The 13,866-nt window shown below is 32.3% G+C and overlaps 1 protein-coding gene across 1 annotated transcript; it reads right to left on the minus strand.

The window, feature by feature from the left end:
- Positions 1-4,615: 4,615 nt before the first annotated feature.
- Positions 4,616-8,386, minus strand: LOC120214032 (1-deoxy-D-xylulose 5-phosphate reductoisomerase, chloroplastic-like). Its single transcript, XM_039212034.1, has 13 exons — positions 8,154-8,386; positions 7,824-8,008; positions 7,462-7,548; positions 7,033-7,158; positions 6,882-6,944; positions 6,530-6,679; positions 6,247-6,314; positions 5,972-6,083; positions 5,744-5,848; positions 5,441-5,562; positions 5,145-5,291; positions 4,874-5,056; positions 4,616-4,782 (listed from the first exon to the last, which is right to left on the minus strand). The coding sequence occupies exons 1-12, from the start codon at positions 8,242-8,244 to the stop codon at positions 4,888-4,890; spliced, it is 1,425 nt and encodes a 474-aa protein (XP_039067965.1). The 5' UTR covers positions 8,245-8,386; the 3' UTR covers positions 4,616-4,782; positions 4,874-4,887.
- Between the last annotated feature and the right edge of the window lie 5,480 nt (positions 8,387-13,866).

Raw genomic sequence — 13,866 nt, forward strand, 5'->3', positions numbered from 1 at the left:
TAGACTTGAAAAATATCAAACTTTTAAGGGTTTTTCTATTTCAATTTTGTTAAAGCAAACAAATATAGCAAAACTCATCTGTTTCTTTCCATTGATCAAAAACCAGGAGGTGCCATTGGAATAGCCTTTCTAGCTACATTTTGTACGACTCCGGCCGTTTCGCAATCAGCAAAATCTCTCGAAGATCCGGTGCTATTAGCTTGTCCAAGGTCCCGCAATGCAAACCTAGTAAAAAAAATGTAATAAACAATTTATTGTTTCGATACATAGGTCACTCGGGGTTAAGGATATGTTACAATCAATATGCTTGAGTGCACTTCAGAACAATTATCATAGGAATAAATTATACCTCTTAGAATAATGCTTGCTATCTCATACTATTTTTTGGTTTAAGCCTCTTGAAAGCCATAAATGTAACTGCAGCAGACAAAGAATACCTGCAGAAAAAGGAGATAGATGCCAGGTAAGGGGTATGATTGTAGGAAGAAGAATTAGCTTCAAAATTCTGAGATAAATCTGTTATTTTATTGTCTTTTCACTAATAAGCTGCTGAGGTGACACCATGATTTAGTTCAGAAAAAGCCAGCAATAGCAAGAATGTGCTCAAAACAAAAGGTGTAGTGACAGGCATACAGAAACCTAAATAATACTATCACGTGCATGCTTCCTTGCCACAATACATCATGCACCCATATACACATCTCAACAGATGAATGTAGAAGGATATATGAATCATCATGTCCCATCATAAGACATTTTATTGAAGTGAATTTTTGGTAAAGATACATATTTCAGATATGCCGAATCTTGAATACACAATATTTTTTTTTTGTAGAAAATATAATTTACTAGAAAAAATACTATGAATTTACTTCAATTCACATTGAAAAATCATAATGGTACAAGACTGTTTTTATAGGTGTAGTTTAAGAAATCCTAGTTACAAATAAAACAGAGTTCTATCTAAGTCAAGAGTTCTAACTAATCTAAAATTATTTTTATTTAAAAAATAGGTTGCTAGAGTTAGTGTTATGATGAAACACTAATATTTACAAAGTAATAACTGTAATATAACTCACACTCCCCCTCAAGTTGGTGAGTAAATATTATAAAGACCCAACTTGGATGTGATTTCATCGAAAGTGACCCTTGGAAGTGCTTTGGTCAAGACATCTGCTAGCTGATTTTTTTGAAGAGACATAGTTTAGTCTTATTGTTCCACCATTCACCTTTTCAGCAATAAGATGTCTTATTGTAAATCAAGTAAATAATGTGCACTTAAACTATAAACAATTAATGTATATAATGGTATGAATAAGGTGATGTGGATGTGTGGAAAAATATTGAAGTGCGTAAAATGTTGTAACAAAAAGGTAAAGTAATGATGTAGCAAAATTAGTGTTGAGAAATGGGTGTACAAGATAAGACAACGGCACGACCTCACACGTGTGAAACTTTCAAGAAAGCTAAAAGACTAGGTTTATCTTGGAATACTATGTCTTGACCTTAATGAATGTTTAACAATTTGTAATTAATACGATGCTCAGTAGAGTTTTCTAAGTTATTTTTAGGTTATCTCTAGTAAGAAACCTGACAGTCAAAATGCTAAAACAATACCTATTAGCGTGAACCCTAGCAAGATATTATCCCTTAAGTCCTACTCTTTTTAGTCGTTGAAACTTTGTCCTTATCTCTAAGGCGAGTTAGGGTTTTGCTTCCCATCTCAACCCTATTGTCCACATAGATTTATGCTTAACTTTCTTGATATTAAGCATCAACATTAGATAAATGATATCTCTCGAAAGCTCTTACAAATCTAAATAATAAAACAGTGAACAAAACATGTGTATAAATTAGAAATGCTTCATCATTCATTAAAACAAAACATAATCATTCAAGATAAACCCAAACCAAGCTAAGTTAGTTCATGGTTGGTAAATAGCATCCATAATCATTCGTTTAATACAACCCATAACAGAAAAGATGAAGAAATAAAGAGCAACTAAAGGTGGAAGAAAACTCTCAAGCTGTGAGCTACCGTGAACTACCCCAAGCATTGCTGCTTCTCTCAAGGCCAACAAGCTTATCCCTTGAAGCTCCAAAAATGGAGGTCACCACGATGACGAGTGACCACCTCTCATTTTTCCCTTTCTTATCTCACATATTCTATTCTCCTTAATAATTGGGGTGCCCTTAGCTTTATATAGTGGGGGCTCCTAGGATTTTGTGTCCTTAATTCTTTATCCTATAGGAAAAAAGATTCCCTTCACGTGTAGGGCATAGTTGGTAGGGTGTCACAAGTGGGTTGCAAAATATCTTCAGCTTTTGTCTTCTAATGCACCCTGAAATATCGTCTAAAATACAGCAACATAAGCTCGATCCTCCAGCAATTCTCCTTAAATTACCTACACATCACCTCACCAAAACAAACCTTTTTTTCTCAAATCATCACCAATTTCATAAATAAATAAAATAAAACAAGCAAACACTACCACATGCAACTATATGCAACTAAATGGGTTTTAAAACAATAAGTAACTCAAGTAATAAGGTATGAAATATACCCTTTTTTATGGGGTTAACACACCCCAAACTTGAGTTATTACTTGTCCTCAAACAATAAAAAGTAATCAACAAAGGAAATGTTATGACAAAGTTCTATCAAAAATAGTTGTATGGCATAAAATGCAACCCTCAAAAATATAGGATTCAACATGCTATACAAGTTGAGAATTCAAGAATTTTTCCCTAAGACAAGGTCATTTACATGTGTGTATAATTGTATTCGATTTATGCTTAACAAAGGTAGAAAAATTCAGCCTTCAGCAATTACAGGAATGTCAACATAGAACCACTGTCCGGAATTTGGATCATTTGTGGAGAGTAAAATGACACAAAATTTAAACACCTGAATCCCTTAAAGGCGGGTTACTTTTGAAACATTTAAAAAGGGGTTTTAACACAAGACTGTAAGTTTAATGGGGTCTAAGGGATCGCAGAGGGACCCTCTAGTGAAAATGTAAAGCTTTCGAGAAGCAATGGGTTTAGTTGAAATTAGGGCAGTTAATGAGAGAGACAAATTGTTAGCTATTCGAGTTCGATTCGGTTAAAGTTCAGTCAATACTCAAATCGAATAGACTAGAACTCTTAACAAGCTAAAGCAAACTACTTGATACCTGATTCGAAAAGCAAGCAAGTAATTTGAAAAAATGATTATTGATTTTTTTTATTTTTAATTCAAATTATTATTAATGTCAACATTTTTGTTGTTTTCCTTCTAAATAAAATACAAGGTTTTCATGTACTTAAGTTTAATGTTTGAACTCGAGTTTGTACTTGAACCGAGCTTGAGTTTGAAGTTCAATCAAGCTAAATCCGAAAATGTTTTGAGATCAAATATTTTTAAGATCGAGTAAAACTTGAAAATTTTCAATCACAACCCAAATCAAAAGAGATAAACCGCCTATAACCACCCCTAACCCAAATGTTACCACCACAAACAGCCTTTACTAACATAGATTCAGCCCGTAATACGTGTCATTTTCATTCCTATGCATTCTCTTCTCTACTCATTCCCACAAAGATGCTTAAAGATATATACCAAATTAAGAGAAAAGAGGAACTTAGTGATAAGGTGTTTAGGAACACACAAATGAATTATTAGTCTCCCAAATTTCAAGTGTAAATGTAAACAATAGCACCTTCAGGAGTATATTTATTGGAAGAAAAAAAACTACCATGGACTGCTATTGTATCAGTGCTTGACTATCGTACTATAAACGACCCAAATCGAGTTCGAATATTGCTGAAATCGATTCGAAAAGTTTAAAGCTGAATTAGACTTGAAAATTCGAAAGTTTAAAGTTCTTAAGCTCGACTCTAACTCGAGAAATTAAAATTCGACTAGAAAAATAACAGATTTATCTCAGAAAAGTTCATGTTGCTTGATTTTTTCTGAACTTAAATTGGGTAAACTCTATCATTAGTCATCAATTTAATATTATTTTTTATTTTGATCACCAAATTATTTTTTTAACAAAATCTTTACTTACGTTAATTTTTTTAATTTTGATTAACGGCCATTAAAAAAGAACAACAATGATAATATAAAATTTTTATTCATATTATTTTTTCTCTCCTTATCAATTTTGATGATGATATTGGTTAAATTTTAAGAGCAATGACCGAAATAAAAAGATAAAATATTAATAATATTATTTAAAAGAAAATAATTCAATTATCAAAATAGAAAAATGATCGTTACAATTATCAAGTGCATGTGAATCATTTTGGACTCATTTCGAGCCTCAATTTATACAATATCCTATTAGGGTTTTCATTGGCTTTATGAATTAAATTTATAATTTAAAATAAAATTGAAGAATCAAGTAAGATAATTTTATAATTTATACAAAATGTAAAAGATTTTTTACAAATTTATAATTTTAAAATAATTTTAATGTTTTTAATTTTTTTTTGAAAAATCTCAAAAAATAATATAATTTTAAATATAATTGAAGAATCAAATAAGATAAATTTATAAGCCGAAGTAACCTAGGTTGGACTGTTTATATTTCAAAGAGTTAAATTTGGATGATAGTCAATACCCAAGCTATTGAGCACCATAAATTTGACTCCAAATTCTTATTAATTCCCATAAAATCGGATGTTAACACCCAAGTGCTCCATCTGCATATTATATAATGTATGATACAATTGCTCACTGCAGCCTTCGGCATAACAACTTTCGGGCCATCACGATAGAGCCATTGTCGGTTTGGTCTGGTGGTGCAGGGGAGAAATCTTTTAGAAAACCGAGCATGTAATAAGCAGATATCGAATAATATGGAAAAGAGTGCGGCACGGTATTCACCTAAGCAACTCATCTTATGCAGGAACGGGACTCAATCCAGATGATCGTTGCACGCCGGCGGCATAGTCTCGAGCCCACAGGTCATAATGTATAATCTCCTCTAGGGAAGGAGTGGCCACAAGTTCTTCTTGGTGCTTCTCACAAGTCAACTCCACCACCTTGAAAATGTCCAAATAGCTGATCCTGAAAACGGGTAAACAAATTTATCAGCTCCAAGTCCTCGACATCCATGGTAAAAGTTCGTTAGACGCCGGAACCGGGAAATACTTGCTTTTCATCAATGAACAGTTCCACGGCTTTCTCATTAGCTGCACTAAGAACTCCGGTCATGGTGCCTCCAGCCCTTCCAGCCGCATAGGCAAGACTCATTGACGGGTATTTCACGTTGTCAGGAGCCTTAAAAGTTAGTGAACCAAGCCTGTATCATCCATCAACCAACTTAGCACATCAGTATGATGGCAATGCATTTAACTGTTATCGTAAAATGTAAACCAAATGAAAACCGATCGAAGCTCGAAAACTAAAATCAGTTGTTAAGTAAATTTTGAAAGGAGAAGAGCTGGTTACTTGCAAAGATCAAGGCGAGGCCAAGTTAGTTCAGAGCAGTAAATTCTTTCTGGCCATGACATAGTGTAGAGGATCGGCAAGCGCATATCCGGCCATCCCATCTGAGCTAAAACTGACGAATCCTTAAACATAAGAAAATGCAAAAATAAAAATAGGGAATGCAATTCGAATTCCAGTCTGTACTATCCGTATCTTGCAATTCAAGGGCACAGCTCCAGCACAAACTAAAAGGTGAACATTGAATAACGTAATAGTCGTGGCATCACCGAGCAGTAACCAACAAGTTATAGTTAAGAGTAAAACCTGTGTTTCAACCATTGAATGTATAATAGACTGCGGATGAATTACAATCTCGATATTATCATACTCAGCTCCAAATAGATAATGAGCTTCAATGACTTCGAGACCCTGTCGAACAGAGAAATCGCTTCATGCTAGTAATCTAGATCAGGGTGACATCTAAACAATAACATGCTATATTAAAAAGTACAACATGAATAATTTCGAATAAGAAATTTGATAAAACTAAACCTTATTGAAAAGGGTAGCAGAGTCCACAGTAATCTTTTTCCCCATATTCCAGTTAGGATGCTTCAAAGCGTCGGCTACTTTAACTTCTTTTAATTTATCAACAGGCCAATCCCTACGGGAAACAAAACGAGCAAATTGTTCAAAATTTCGTTTTTGTGCACTCTCGAGCCTAATTTTAATAATGTCAACTTCAATTTCTTTTCAACTGAGGGAAGAAAGTGAGGAGATGTCTGCGAGTAGACTTAATCATTCTAACTTAAATTACGACTATACACCTGAAAGCCCCACCGGATGCTGTCAAAATAATACGCCGAAGTGCACCCTCTGGTAATCCCTGAATACACTGTAATAAACACAAGACTCTATGAGCTTATTCTGTAATATTGAGAATGTGTTAAAGTGATAAATGGCAGGTCAAACAAGTTGATACAACAAGAGTTACACCAAGAAAAGAGCGAAGACGCCCAACAATTGATATGAAAACAACATAACTGGAAAAGAATTCCGAACTATTAGCAATTTCATATAATCTTTACTCATTGTGTTATAGTTCCATACCTGAAATATGGCAGAATGTTCAGAATCAGCTGGAAGGATTTTTACTTTATGTTTGTGAGCAAGAGGAAGGACAAAGGGACCACCGGCGATCAAGGTCTCTTTATTGGCCAAAGCAATATCTTTGCCTGCTTCTATTGCAGCAACCGTTGGCTAAAATAGACCAAAAACGAAAGAAGGAAATTTTAGCAAAGCTTAAATATACTGATAAACAACAAACTGTTTGCTTCTCTTTTTAAGGCATATTCTAATGGTTGACGGCAAACCGTAGTTTATAATATCTTGGACATACTTAGTCTAGTGGATGGCTGGATGCAAAGAAAGTTGTACACAGAAAACAAATATCAGTGCCTACCTTCAATCCCGCACAGCCTACAATCCCGGTAACTACACTGACAGCATCCGGATGGCGAGCAACCTGGAAAAAATTAGGCCAAACCATTTAAATACTAAAATTTTCTTTATCTAGATAAATAAAAGTATTGATGAATTATATGACACACTACCTCTATAACACCTTGTTCCCCAGGAATAATCTCGGGCTTTTGTTCCATATCAGCCAAAGCCTCTTTTAGTTCACTTACCAAAGACTCATTTCTAACAGCAACCAATTGGGGTTTGAATGTCTTAACCTGTAATAAGAACAATTATCAGCCTCAAAGTTTCTAATCCCTATTCATTTAAGCAAAAACATGAATCTTGTTTTAAATATTTTTTAGCAAAATTTATCAGCCTCCAGTATATCGAATTATCGATAAGAAAAACTTTTAAGCATATGCTGAAACCATTTTGTATGAGATTATGACACCAAAATTGTGTTAGTCCATGAATCAAGCTACTTGAGTCCGAGTTCAACATCTCCAAATGGTTCGTATGCAAGTTCGAGACAAATAATGCTTTACAAGTTGCTGTAACACGATAAAACCGAAAGTTACCTGATCAGCAAGAAGGGTGACATTTGAACCAGCAGCAAGCGCCACAACTTTGAATTTATCTGGATTCTCAGCAACTATGTCCAACGTCTACAAAACACCAAATTATGTATGATTCTAAAGAACTTGATTAAGTGCTAAACAGAACATGGAAGCCTCAAATTGGAGCAAAAAATCTACAAGGGCACATGGCCAGATCAGTTCAATAGTCAAAAGGCCAAAAAGCTGCTTTTAAGCAACTTCCTCCGCATGATTTGTGTGGGTTTGTCAATTAATAAAGATTCTAAGCAGATACTAACATGTAATCACCCAGACTATTCAAAAAAAAAAAAATTAAAAGTTTTCATTTTTCACCCCCTTTTCACCTGAGTTCCAATAGAACCAGTTGAACCAACGATGGAGATAGGCTTGGGGCCATCCCAAGTCTTGAGACCGGGTTCGGGAGAAGCTCTTCCAGGCCATGCAGGTGGTGGTTGTGGAGCCTGAATTGAACACTGAACTCTCTTCCAAAACACTGTACCACAGTCCTTCCTCCTCGAAACAAACCCCCCTTAAAATTTCACAAAACAAAAATATTCAAAATTGTGAATCCAAACCCAATAATCCAAAAGTGAAGCATTCTCAAGGTTCTAAACAAAAAAGAAACAATTTTCCAGGTTTCTAGGAAACCAAACAGATAGGGGGGAGAAACAGACCTGGAAACAACTTGGGGAAGGAGCTGGACTTGGTGGAACCCAAGAAGGAGATGGAGTTTACTTCAGGAGGAGAAACCAAACTCAACGCCATGGAAACTGTTAAAAAAGAGCAAACTTTCAACTACAAAAACAAAAAGGAAAACCCCCACCAGGTTAGACTTTGGAGAAATGGAAAGAGTAGGGGTGTCAAAGGAAATAAACTTTGACAACTCTTTGTATAGAAAATTGGTATATAAATGTGTGGAGGTGGAGGAGTTTGCGAAGTGGCAGACAGTGGTGTGGTCTTCTGGCGTTTGTTTCTTTAGCATATATAGTTCGGCAGTGGGACAAATGAAGCTTAATTTAACCCGAATTTGATGGAATGTAATTCGATTCGTGGCCTTTTAAATGCAATTTTAGTTATAAAAAAAAAGTGTGTTTTGATTGTAAAATTAATGTCAAATAAATAAAAAATAAGAAAAAAAATACGATGAAAACAATAGTTTCAAACCAACCGGAAAAATTATAATTTATAGCTTTTTAATTTTTAACTTTGATTTTAAGAGTAAATTATAATTTTACCTTTATTAATATATGAACTTCACTCAATTATGTATTTACATTTTATTTTAATAATTTAATATTAATATTTTTAAAAAAATAATTAAGTACTTAATAATTTATTTTAATTATTTAAAAACAAATAAAATTCATGATTTGTATATTGAAACATTAATAAAATATTTTATATCTACATGTTAAAAAGTATTGATGATATACTTTTCTTTAATAAAATATTTTATTAATAAAATATTATTAATGATTTATCTTAAAATATTTTCTATATTTTTATTATAGTTGAAGGGATATATTTTATATATCATAGTATTAATAAGTGTAAATATAATTTAAATTATATATTTTTAATTTACAACATAATGTCTATAATGGATATTTTATATTTTCAAATTTATTTTTTAATAACAATATAAAATAGTTAAATTTTAAATTGAGCTTCTAAACAATACTTTTAAAAGTTCTTTTCTACACCACTTTTAAAAGTTATTTTTCAAAAGCCTTGTCAAACTTGTAACATCCTAATCCGATCCAACCTAAAGTCAAGATGATTAGAATGTCATATGGAACCACCTAAGTGACTAATCATTTATTTTGAAAACGTTTAATCATTTTAACATTTAAACATAATATTAATATCACAAAATAGTAGTACAAGTACAAAAATATAAATATTTAAAATACGGGAGCTCCCGACAATAGTCTCCAAATACGCAAGTGCAAAATAGAGTTACAACTCAAATAAATGAATATATAGAATCTATGACAATACATGCTCTCTACAATATTCGAGACGTACTCTGATGAAGGATCGAGTCTGAAAATCTATGACCCGGCGACGAGCTCATCGACTGGCACCTAAGAACCTGCGCACGAACACACATTCCATACGCTGAGCTTCACAAACTTAATGCCAAACAAATAACCCTACTATACTATATGCATTCAACATATGAGCACACTACAGGTATGGTTATGAACATTTGCATACATCAATACAACAAACAAGTAAGCATCATGGTGTAGCTCAGGGTCACTTAGCATCACGGAACTCACACCCTTCTCTGCTTACTAAAGAACCTTAGGCGAGACATGAGTCATACATCATCAACTACTCCCTGGACTTTGAGCTAAGTTCGGTTCACATAGCATCGGAAACTCACTCGGCTAGTTTACTCTTCTAGAGTACTCGAGATATGGCCAAGTCACTAAGCATCGACACTTTATCCAACCAACAATTTAAAGTGCACAACACTGGTTTGGATATATCCGGATAATCCTCATTTTATCATACAAACATAATTCGAGTAACTCAGGTGTCCTCATCGTTTCCCGAGCAATCAAACAATGACATAAGTCTTATAGAATCTTACCTCATTAAGACCTTATATTATCTCATAATTATTAAGGTTTTCACTTGTATTCTTATTGTAAATTTTCCCATCTCGATAAAATCTCGACTTCAATCCTCTATCTCAAACTAGTCTCACTACCCAACCAATCACGATGGTATCGATACTCCCCCTTGGGTACTCAAATTCCCTGTGATACCAATACTTCCCTGAGTATCAGTACCGAATTTACCTTCAATGTTTGAAAATTAGACTCGGTATCGGTACTCGTTTGGGAGTGTCGATACCCACCATCCTCAGTATTGATACTCTTATGAGTAACAATATCAAAATTGCTTTCGATATTTTGAAAAATACCCCTGTATCGATATCTTACCCTTAGTATCGATACTTCTTCGAGTATTGATACTAAAATTAACTTCGATGTTTCTGATCAAGGCCCTAAGTATCGATACCACTTGAGTAGTATCAATACTACTCTAAAAATTCCTTTGAATTTTACCCTCACTCGATGGGCAATATCGATACTGTTATAACAATATCTATACCATCAACCTAGAAACTCTATTTTCTCTCATTTAAAATCCTCTAGTTCATTCCCAAAGTGTCCCCAAGTCCCCCCAAATGGTGTTTAAAGCTTATTTCATACTTAAGGAACATGAGAGGTCATTATTTTACACATGAACAACAACAAATCTCGTTTTCATGCATTTAAACACCCCTAAATGCTCACTAAGGCTCATACACCCAAAACAAGCAACAAACAACACATGTTGACTTACAAGCAGTAGAGGGAGGTTAGAGGTGTGTTACCTTAAACCTAGGAGATGTAAAACAACCTTAAGCTCACCCAAGTACTTCTTTCTCCTTGCTCTTGCTCTCGGAGCCTCACCCACTTCTCTCACTAAAACAACAATGGAAATTGCGTAATTAACTCACCTAGGAGCTTAAGGAAGGTAAGTACGAGATTCCTAAAACTTAGGAATAGTTTAGAGTCTTCTACAAGCTCTACAACATTAATCCCTCCTAAAACCCAACCATGGCTACCATGGTCAAACTCAAAGGTTGAGAGCTTAATTTAAAGCTCTAGAGGAGGTGATTTCAAAATTTACTTTCACAAATCGGAATGAGAATGATGGTTAACAAGTTTCCACCTTGGCGCAAGATAGAGAAGATGAGAGAATGGACTTTAAAGAAATAAATAAGACAAGGTTGATGAGGAAAATAACATATGATAAATGGCCAACTTTTCCACTTCTTCTTTGCTCGGTGACATCACCCAAAATTGAATGGAAATCAGCCTTTGGTATAAGGGAGAAGTTAATTGTTGTTTTGGTCCTTCTTAGATTTACCCCAAATAAAAAATACCCCTTTTTAAACCATAGCGGGCTCTAGCCAAGAACAAAACACTTCATTCATGGACATGAGTTTCTCCCAAGCTAAATGGGTTTATTAAATTTTTTTTCTCGGATTAGCCCGAGACTTCTAACCCGGGATTTGGGACGTTATAAAATTGGCCCTTAATAAAAATGAGTTTAAGTTAGATTATGTCAAATTATGTAAAGAATGAAGTTGATTGGCTCAGATTTATGTTTATAACATAAAATAATTTAGACTCGATCTAAAATAATAATATAATTTTCTTATATATTACAGGACAATTGCTTATATAATAAATAAGTATTAAAATATATTATCTTTTTTATTTAAGTATTTAAAATATTTTTTAATCAAAAGAAGTAACTAAAGCTATCTTTTTGGTCAAAAATAAGTACTTTAAGTATTTTTGGTCAAAATAAATACCTAAAATATACAATTTTTTATCCAAGTACCTAAAGTATTCCTTAATTAATGTCACGTGTCAACTTTTTTATAACTTAGATAAAAAATTTGAATAATTTAGGCACCTATTTTGACATAAAATACTTTAGGTACCTATTTTAACTAAATATAATTTTATGTACTTATATGAAAAATAATAGAATATACTTTAAGTACTTATTAATGATATAAGCCATAGATAATTGTTGTAATACATATATCTCAATAATTATTTTCATTTAATTTTTTATTTTATCAAAAAATAAAAATATACAGAGTTTTACTCAAAATTCATATTAAATCTCAAATTAAATTTCAAATAGGATGAAATTTCTCTAAATTTAAATTAAATTGAATTAATTAACAATTCGAATTCGAATAGGATTATTCGGTTTGAGTTTTTCAATTTACGATTCATTTTATGTTCGGTTCAAAAAATATATATCTAATTTGGTTTAATTTTGGATTTTCATATGGAAACCGTTCGATTCATATTTTAATGAAAAACCGAACCGTGATGAAGGAGTCAGCAATTGGCTTAGGGAGGGGAGTCAATAGTGGTGCCTGTTGTGGCTATTGTATTATGTTAATTGTAATTTTAATTTTGATTTTATAGATAATTTATTTAATTTATGACATTCAATCCAACAACGCAGTTCGATAATAATTAGAAATATCTTAAAATTTTAAATTAAAATTGTTTCCATATATCAAGTAACAAATTAGTTGTCTTAAAATCCTATTTGGAAAGTACAGAAATTGGTATAAATATTTCCCAAAAATATATTGTTTTTAATGCGTGTGGGGATGGGAGAGTTTAGCAAGTGGAGGATAGTGGGTTCCGATTAATTCATAAAAATAATTAATAAAATATTAAATAATATTAATCTTTAATCTTAAAAAATTAATCTAATTAATCGTCTCTCAATATTTTTGTCTCGTTTTCTTTTTCGCTTTGATTTTTATTTAACCGACGATGGTAACATTGGATTTTGTCGGTTGGTGATTATTAGTTTTTTTTTTTACTTTTTATATTATATGTTTTGTTTTTTTCTCAAATCTTTTTAATTTTGAATAAAAATCTTTATCTTTGTGACGTGTTTTTCACTATTCTTGTGACACACATTTCTCTGCTCTCGTGGCACGATCTTTATGGTTTATGGTATGTTTTTTGCCTACTTCTACGGATGTTTGGTGCTCGAGCAAAAACCATCATGACATTTATTTTCTGATTGATTTGTTGGTGGTCATATATAGTCAGATCCCCTCTTTGGTAAAAGATTGTTTGTCAATATAATCAAAATCGTGTATCGTAGCAGCCTACCAGATTGTTTGGTTCACTCACCACTCTTTTATCACTTCGTAAAACGTCTCATTCGACAGAGACAAAGAGTTTTTATGAAGGTTTGATGCTAGTCGCCATTCTCAATGGAATGTGTTGTTTTTCTTCGTATCTTTAGGTTTAATATTTTATTTTTTATATGAATATTTTGGTGACTATTGTCTCCAATTTTCTCTCTATATTTTGGTGGCTATTGTCTCCAATTTTTTTCTCTATATTTTGGTACGTTATAATTCCGATTCCTTCCATTATTAATGAAATTTAGTTTTCCTTATTCAAAAAAATATTAATATTATTAATACTTTTGTGAATATGCGAATGAAATATTTTATTTATAATTGAGTTTGAAATAAAATAAATTATATATTATTTTTAAACAATAGATATGTTATGAATAATTATCATGTAATTACATAGAGTATTCATACTTTATCAGCAAATCATATATAAAAATTATAATTCATTATTATTATAAGAATAATTATATTTTTATAATTACTTTACGATAATCAAACTCAACCTAAGTGTTAAGTGAGTCAAAATTATTTCAAATTTCGGTGCAATATAAATATAAATATAAATATAAATATAAATATAAATATAAATATAAATATAAATATAAATATAATATAAATATAAATAT

This window comes from Hibiscus syriacus, unplaced genomic scaffold (genome assembly GCF_006381635.1).
Source record: "Hibiscus syriacus cultivar Baekdansim isolate YM2019G1 unplaced genomic scaffold, ASM638163v2 tig00110050_pilon, whole genome shotgun sequence".
Lineage (NCBI taxonomy): Eukaryota > Viridiplantae > Streptophyta > Magnoliopsida > Malvales > Malvaceae > Hibiscus > Hibiscus syriacus.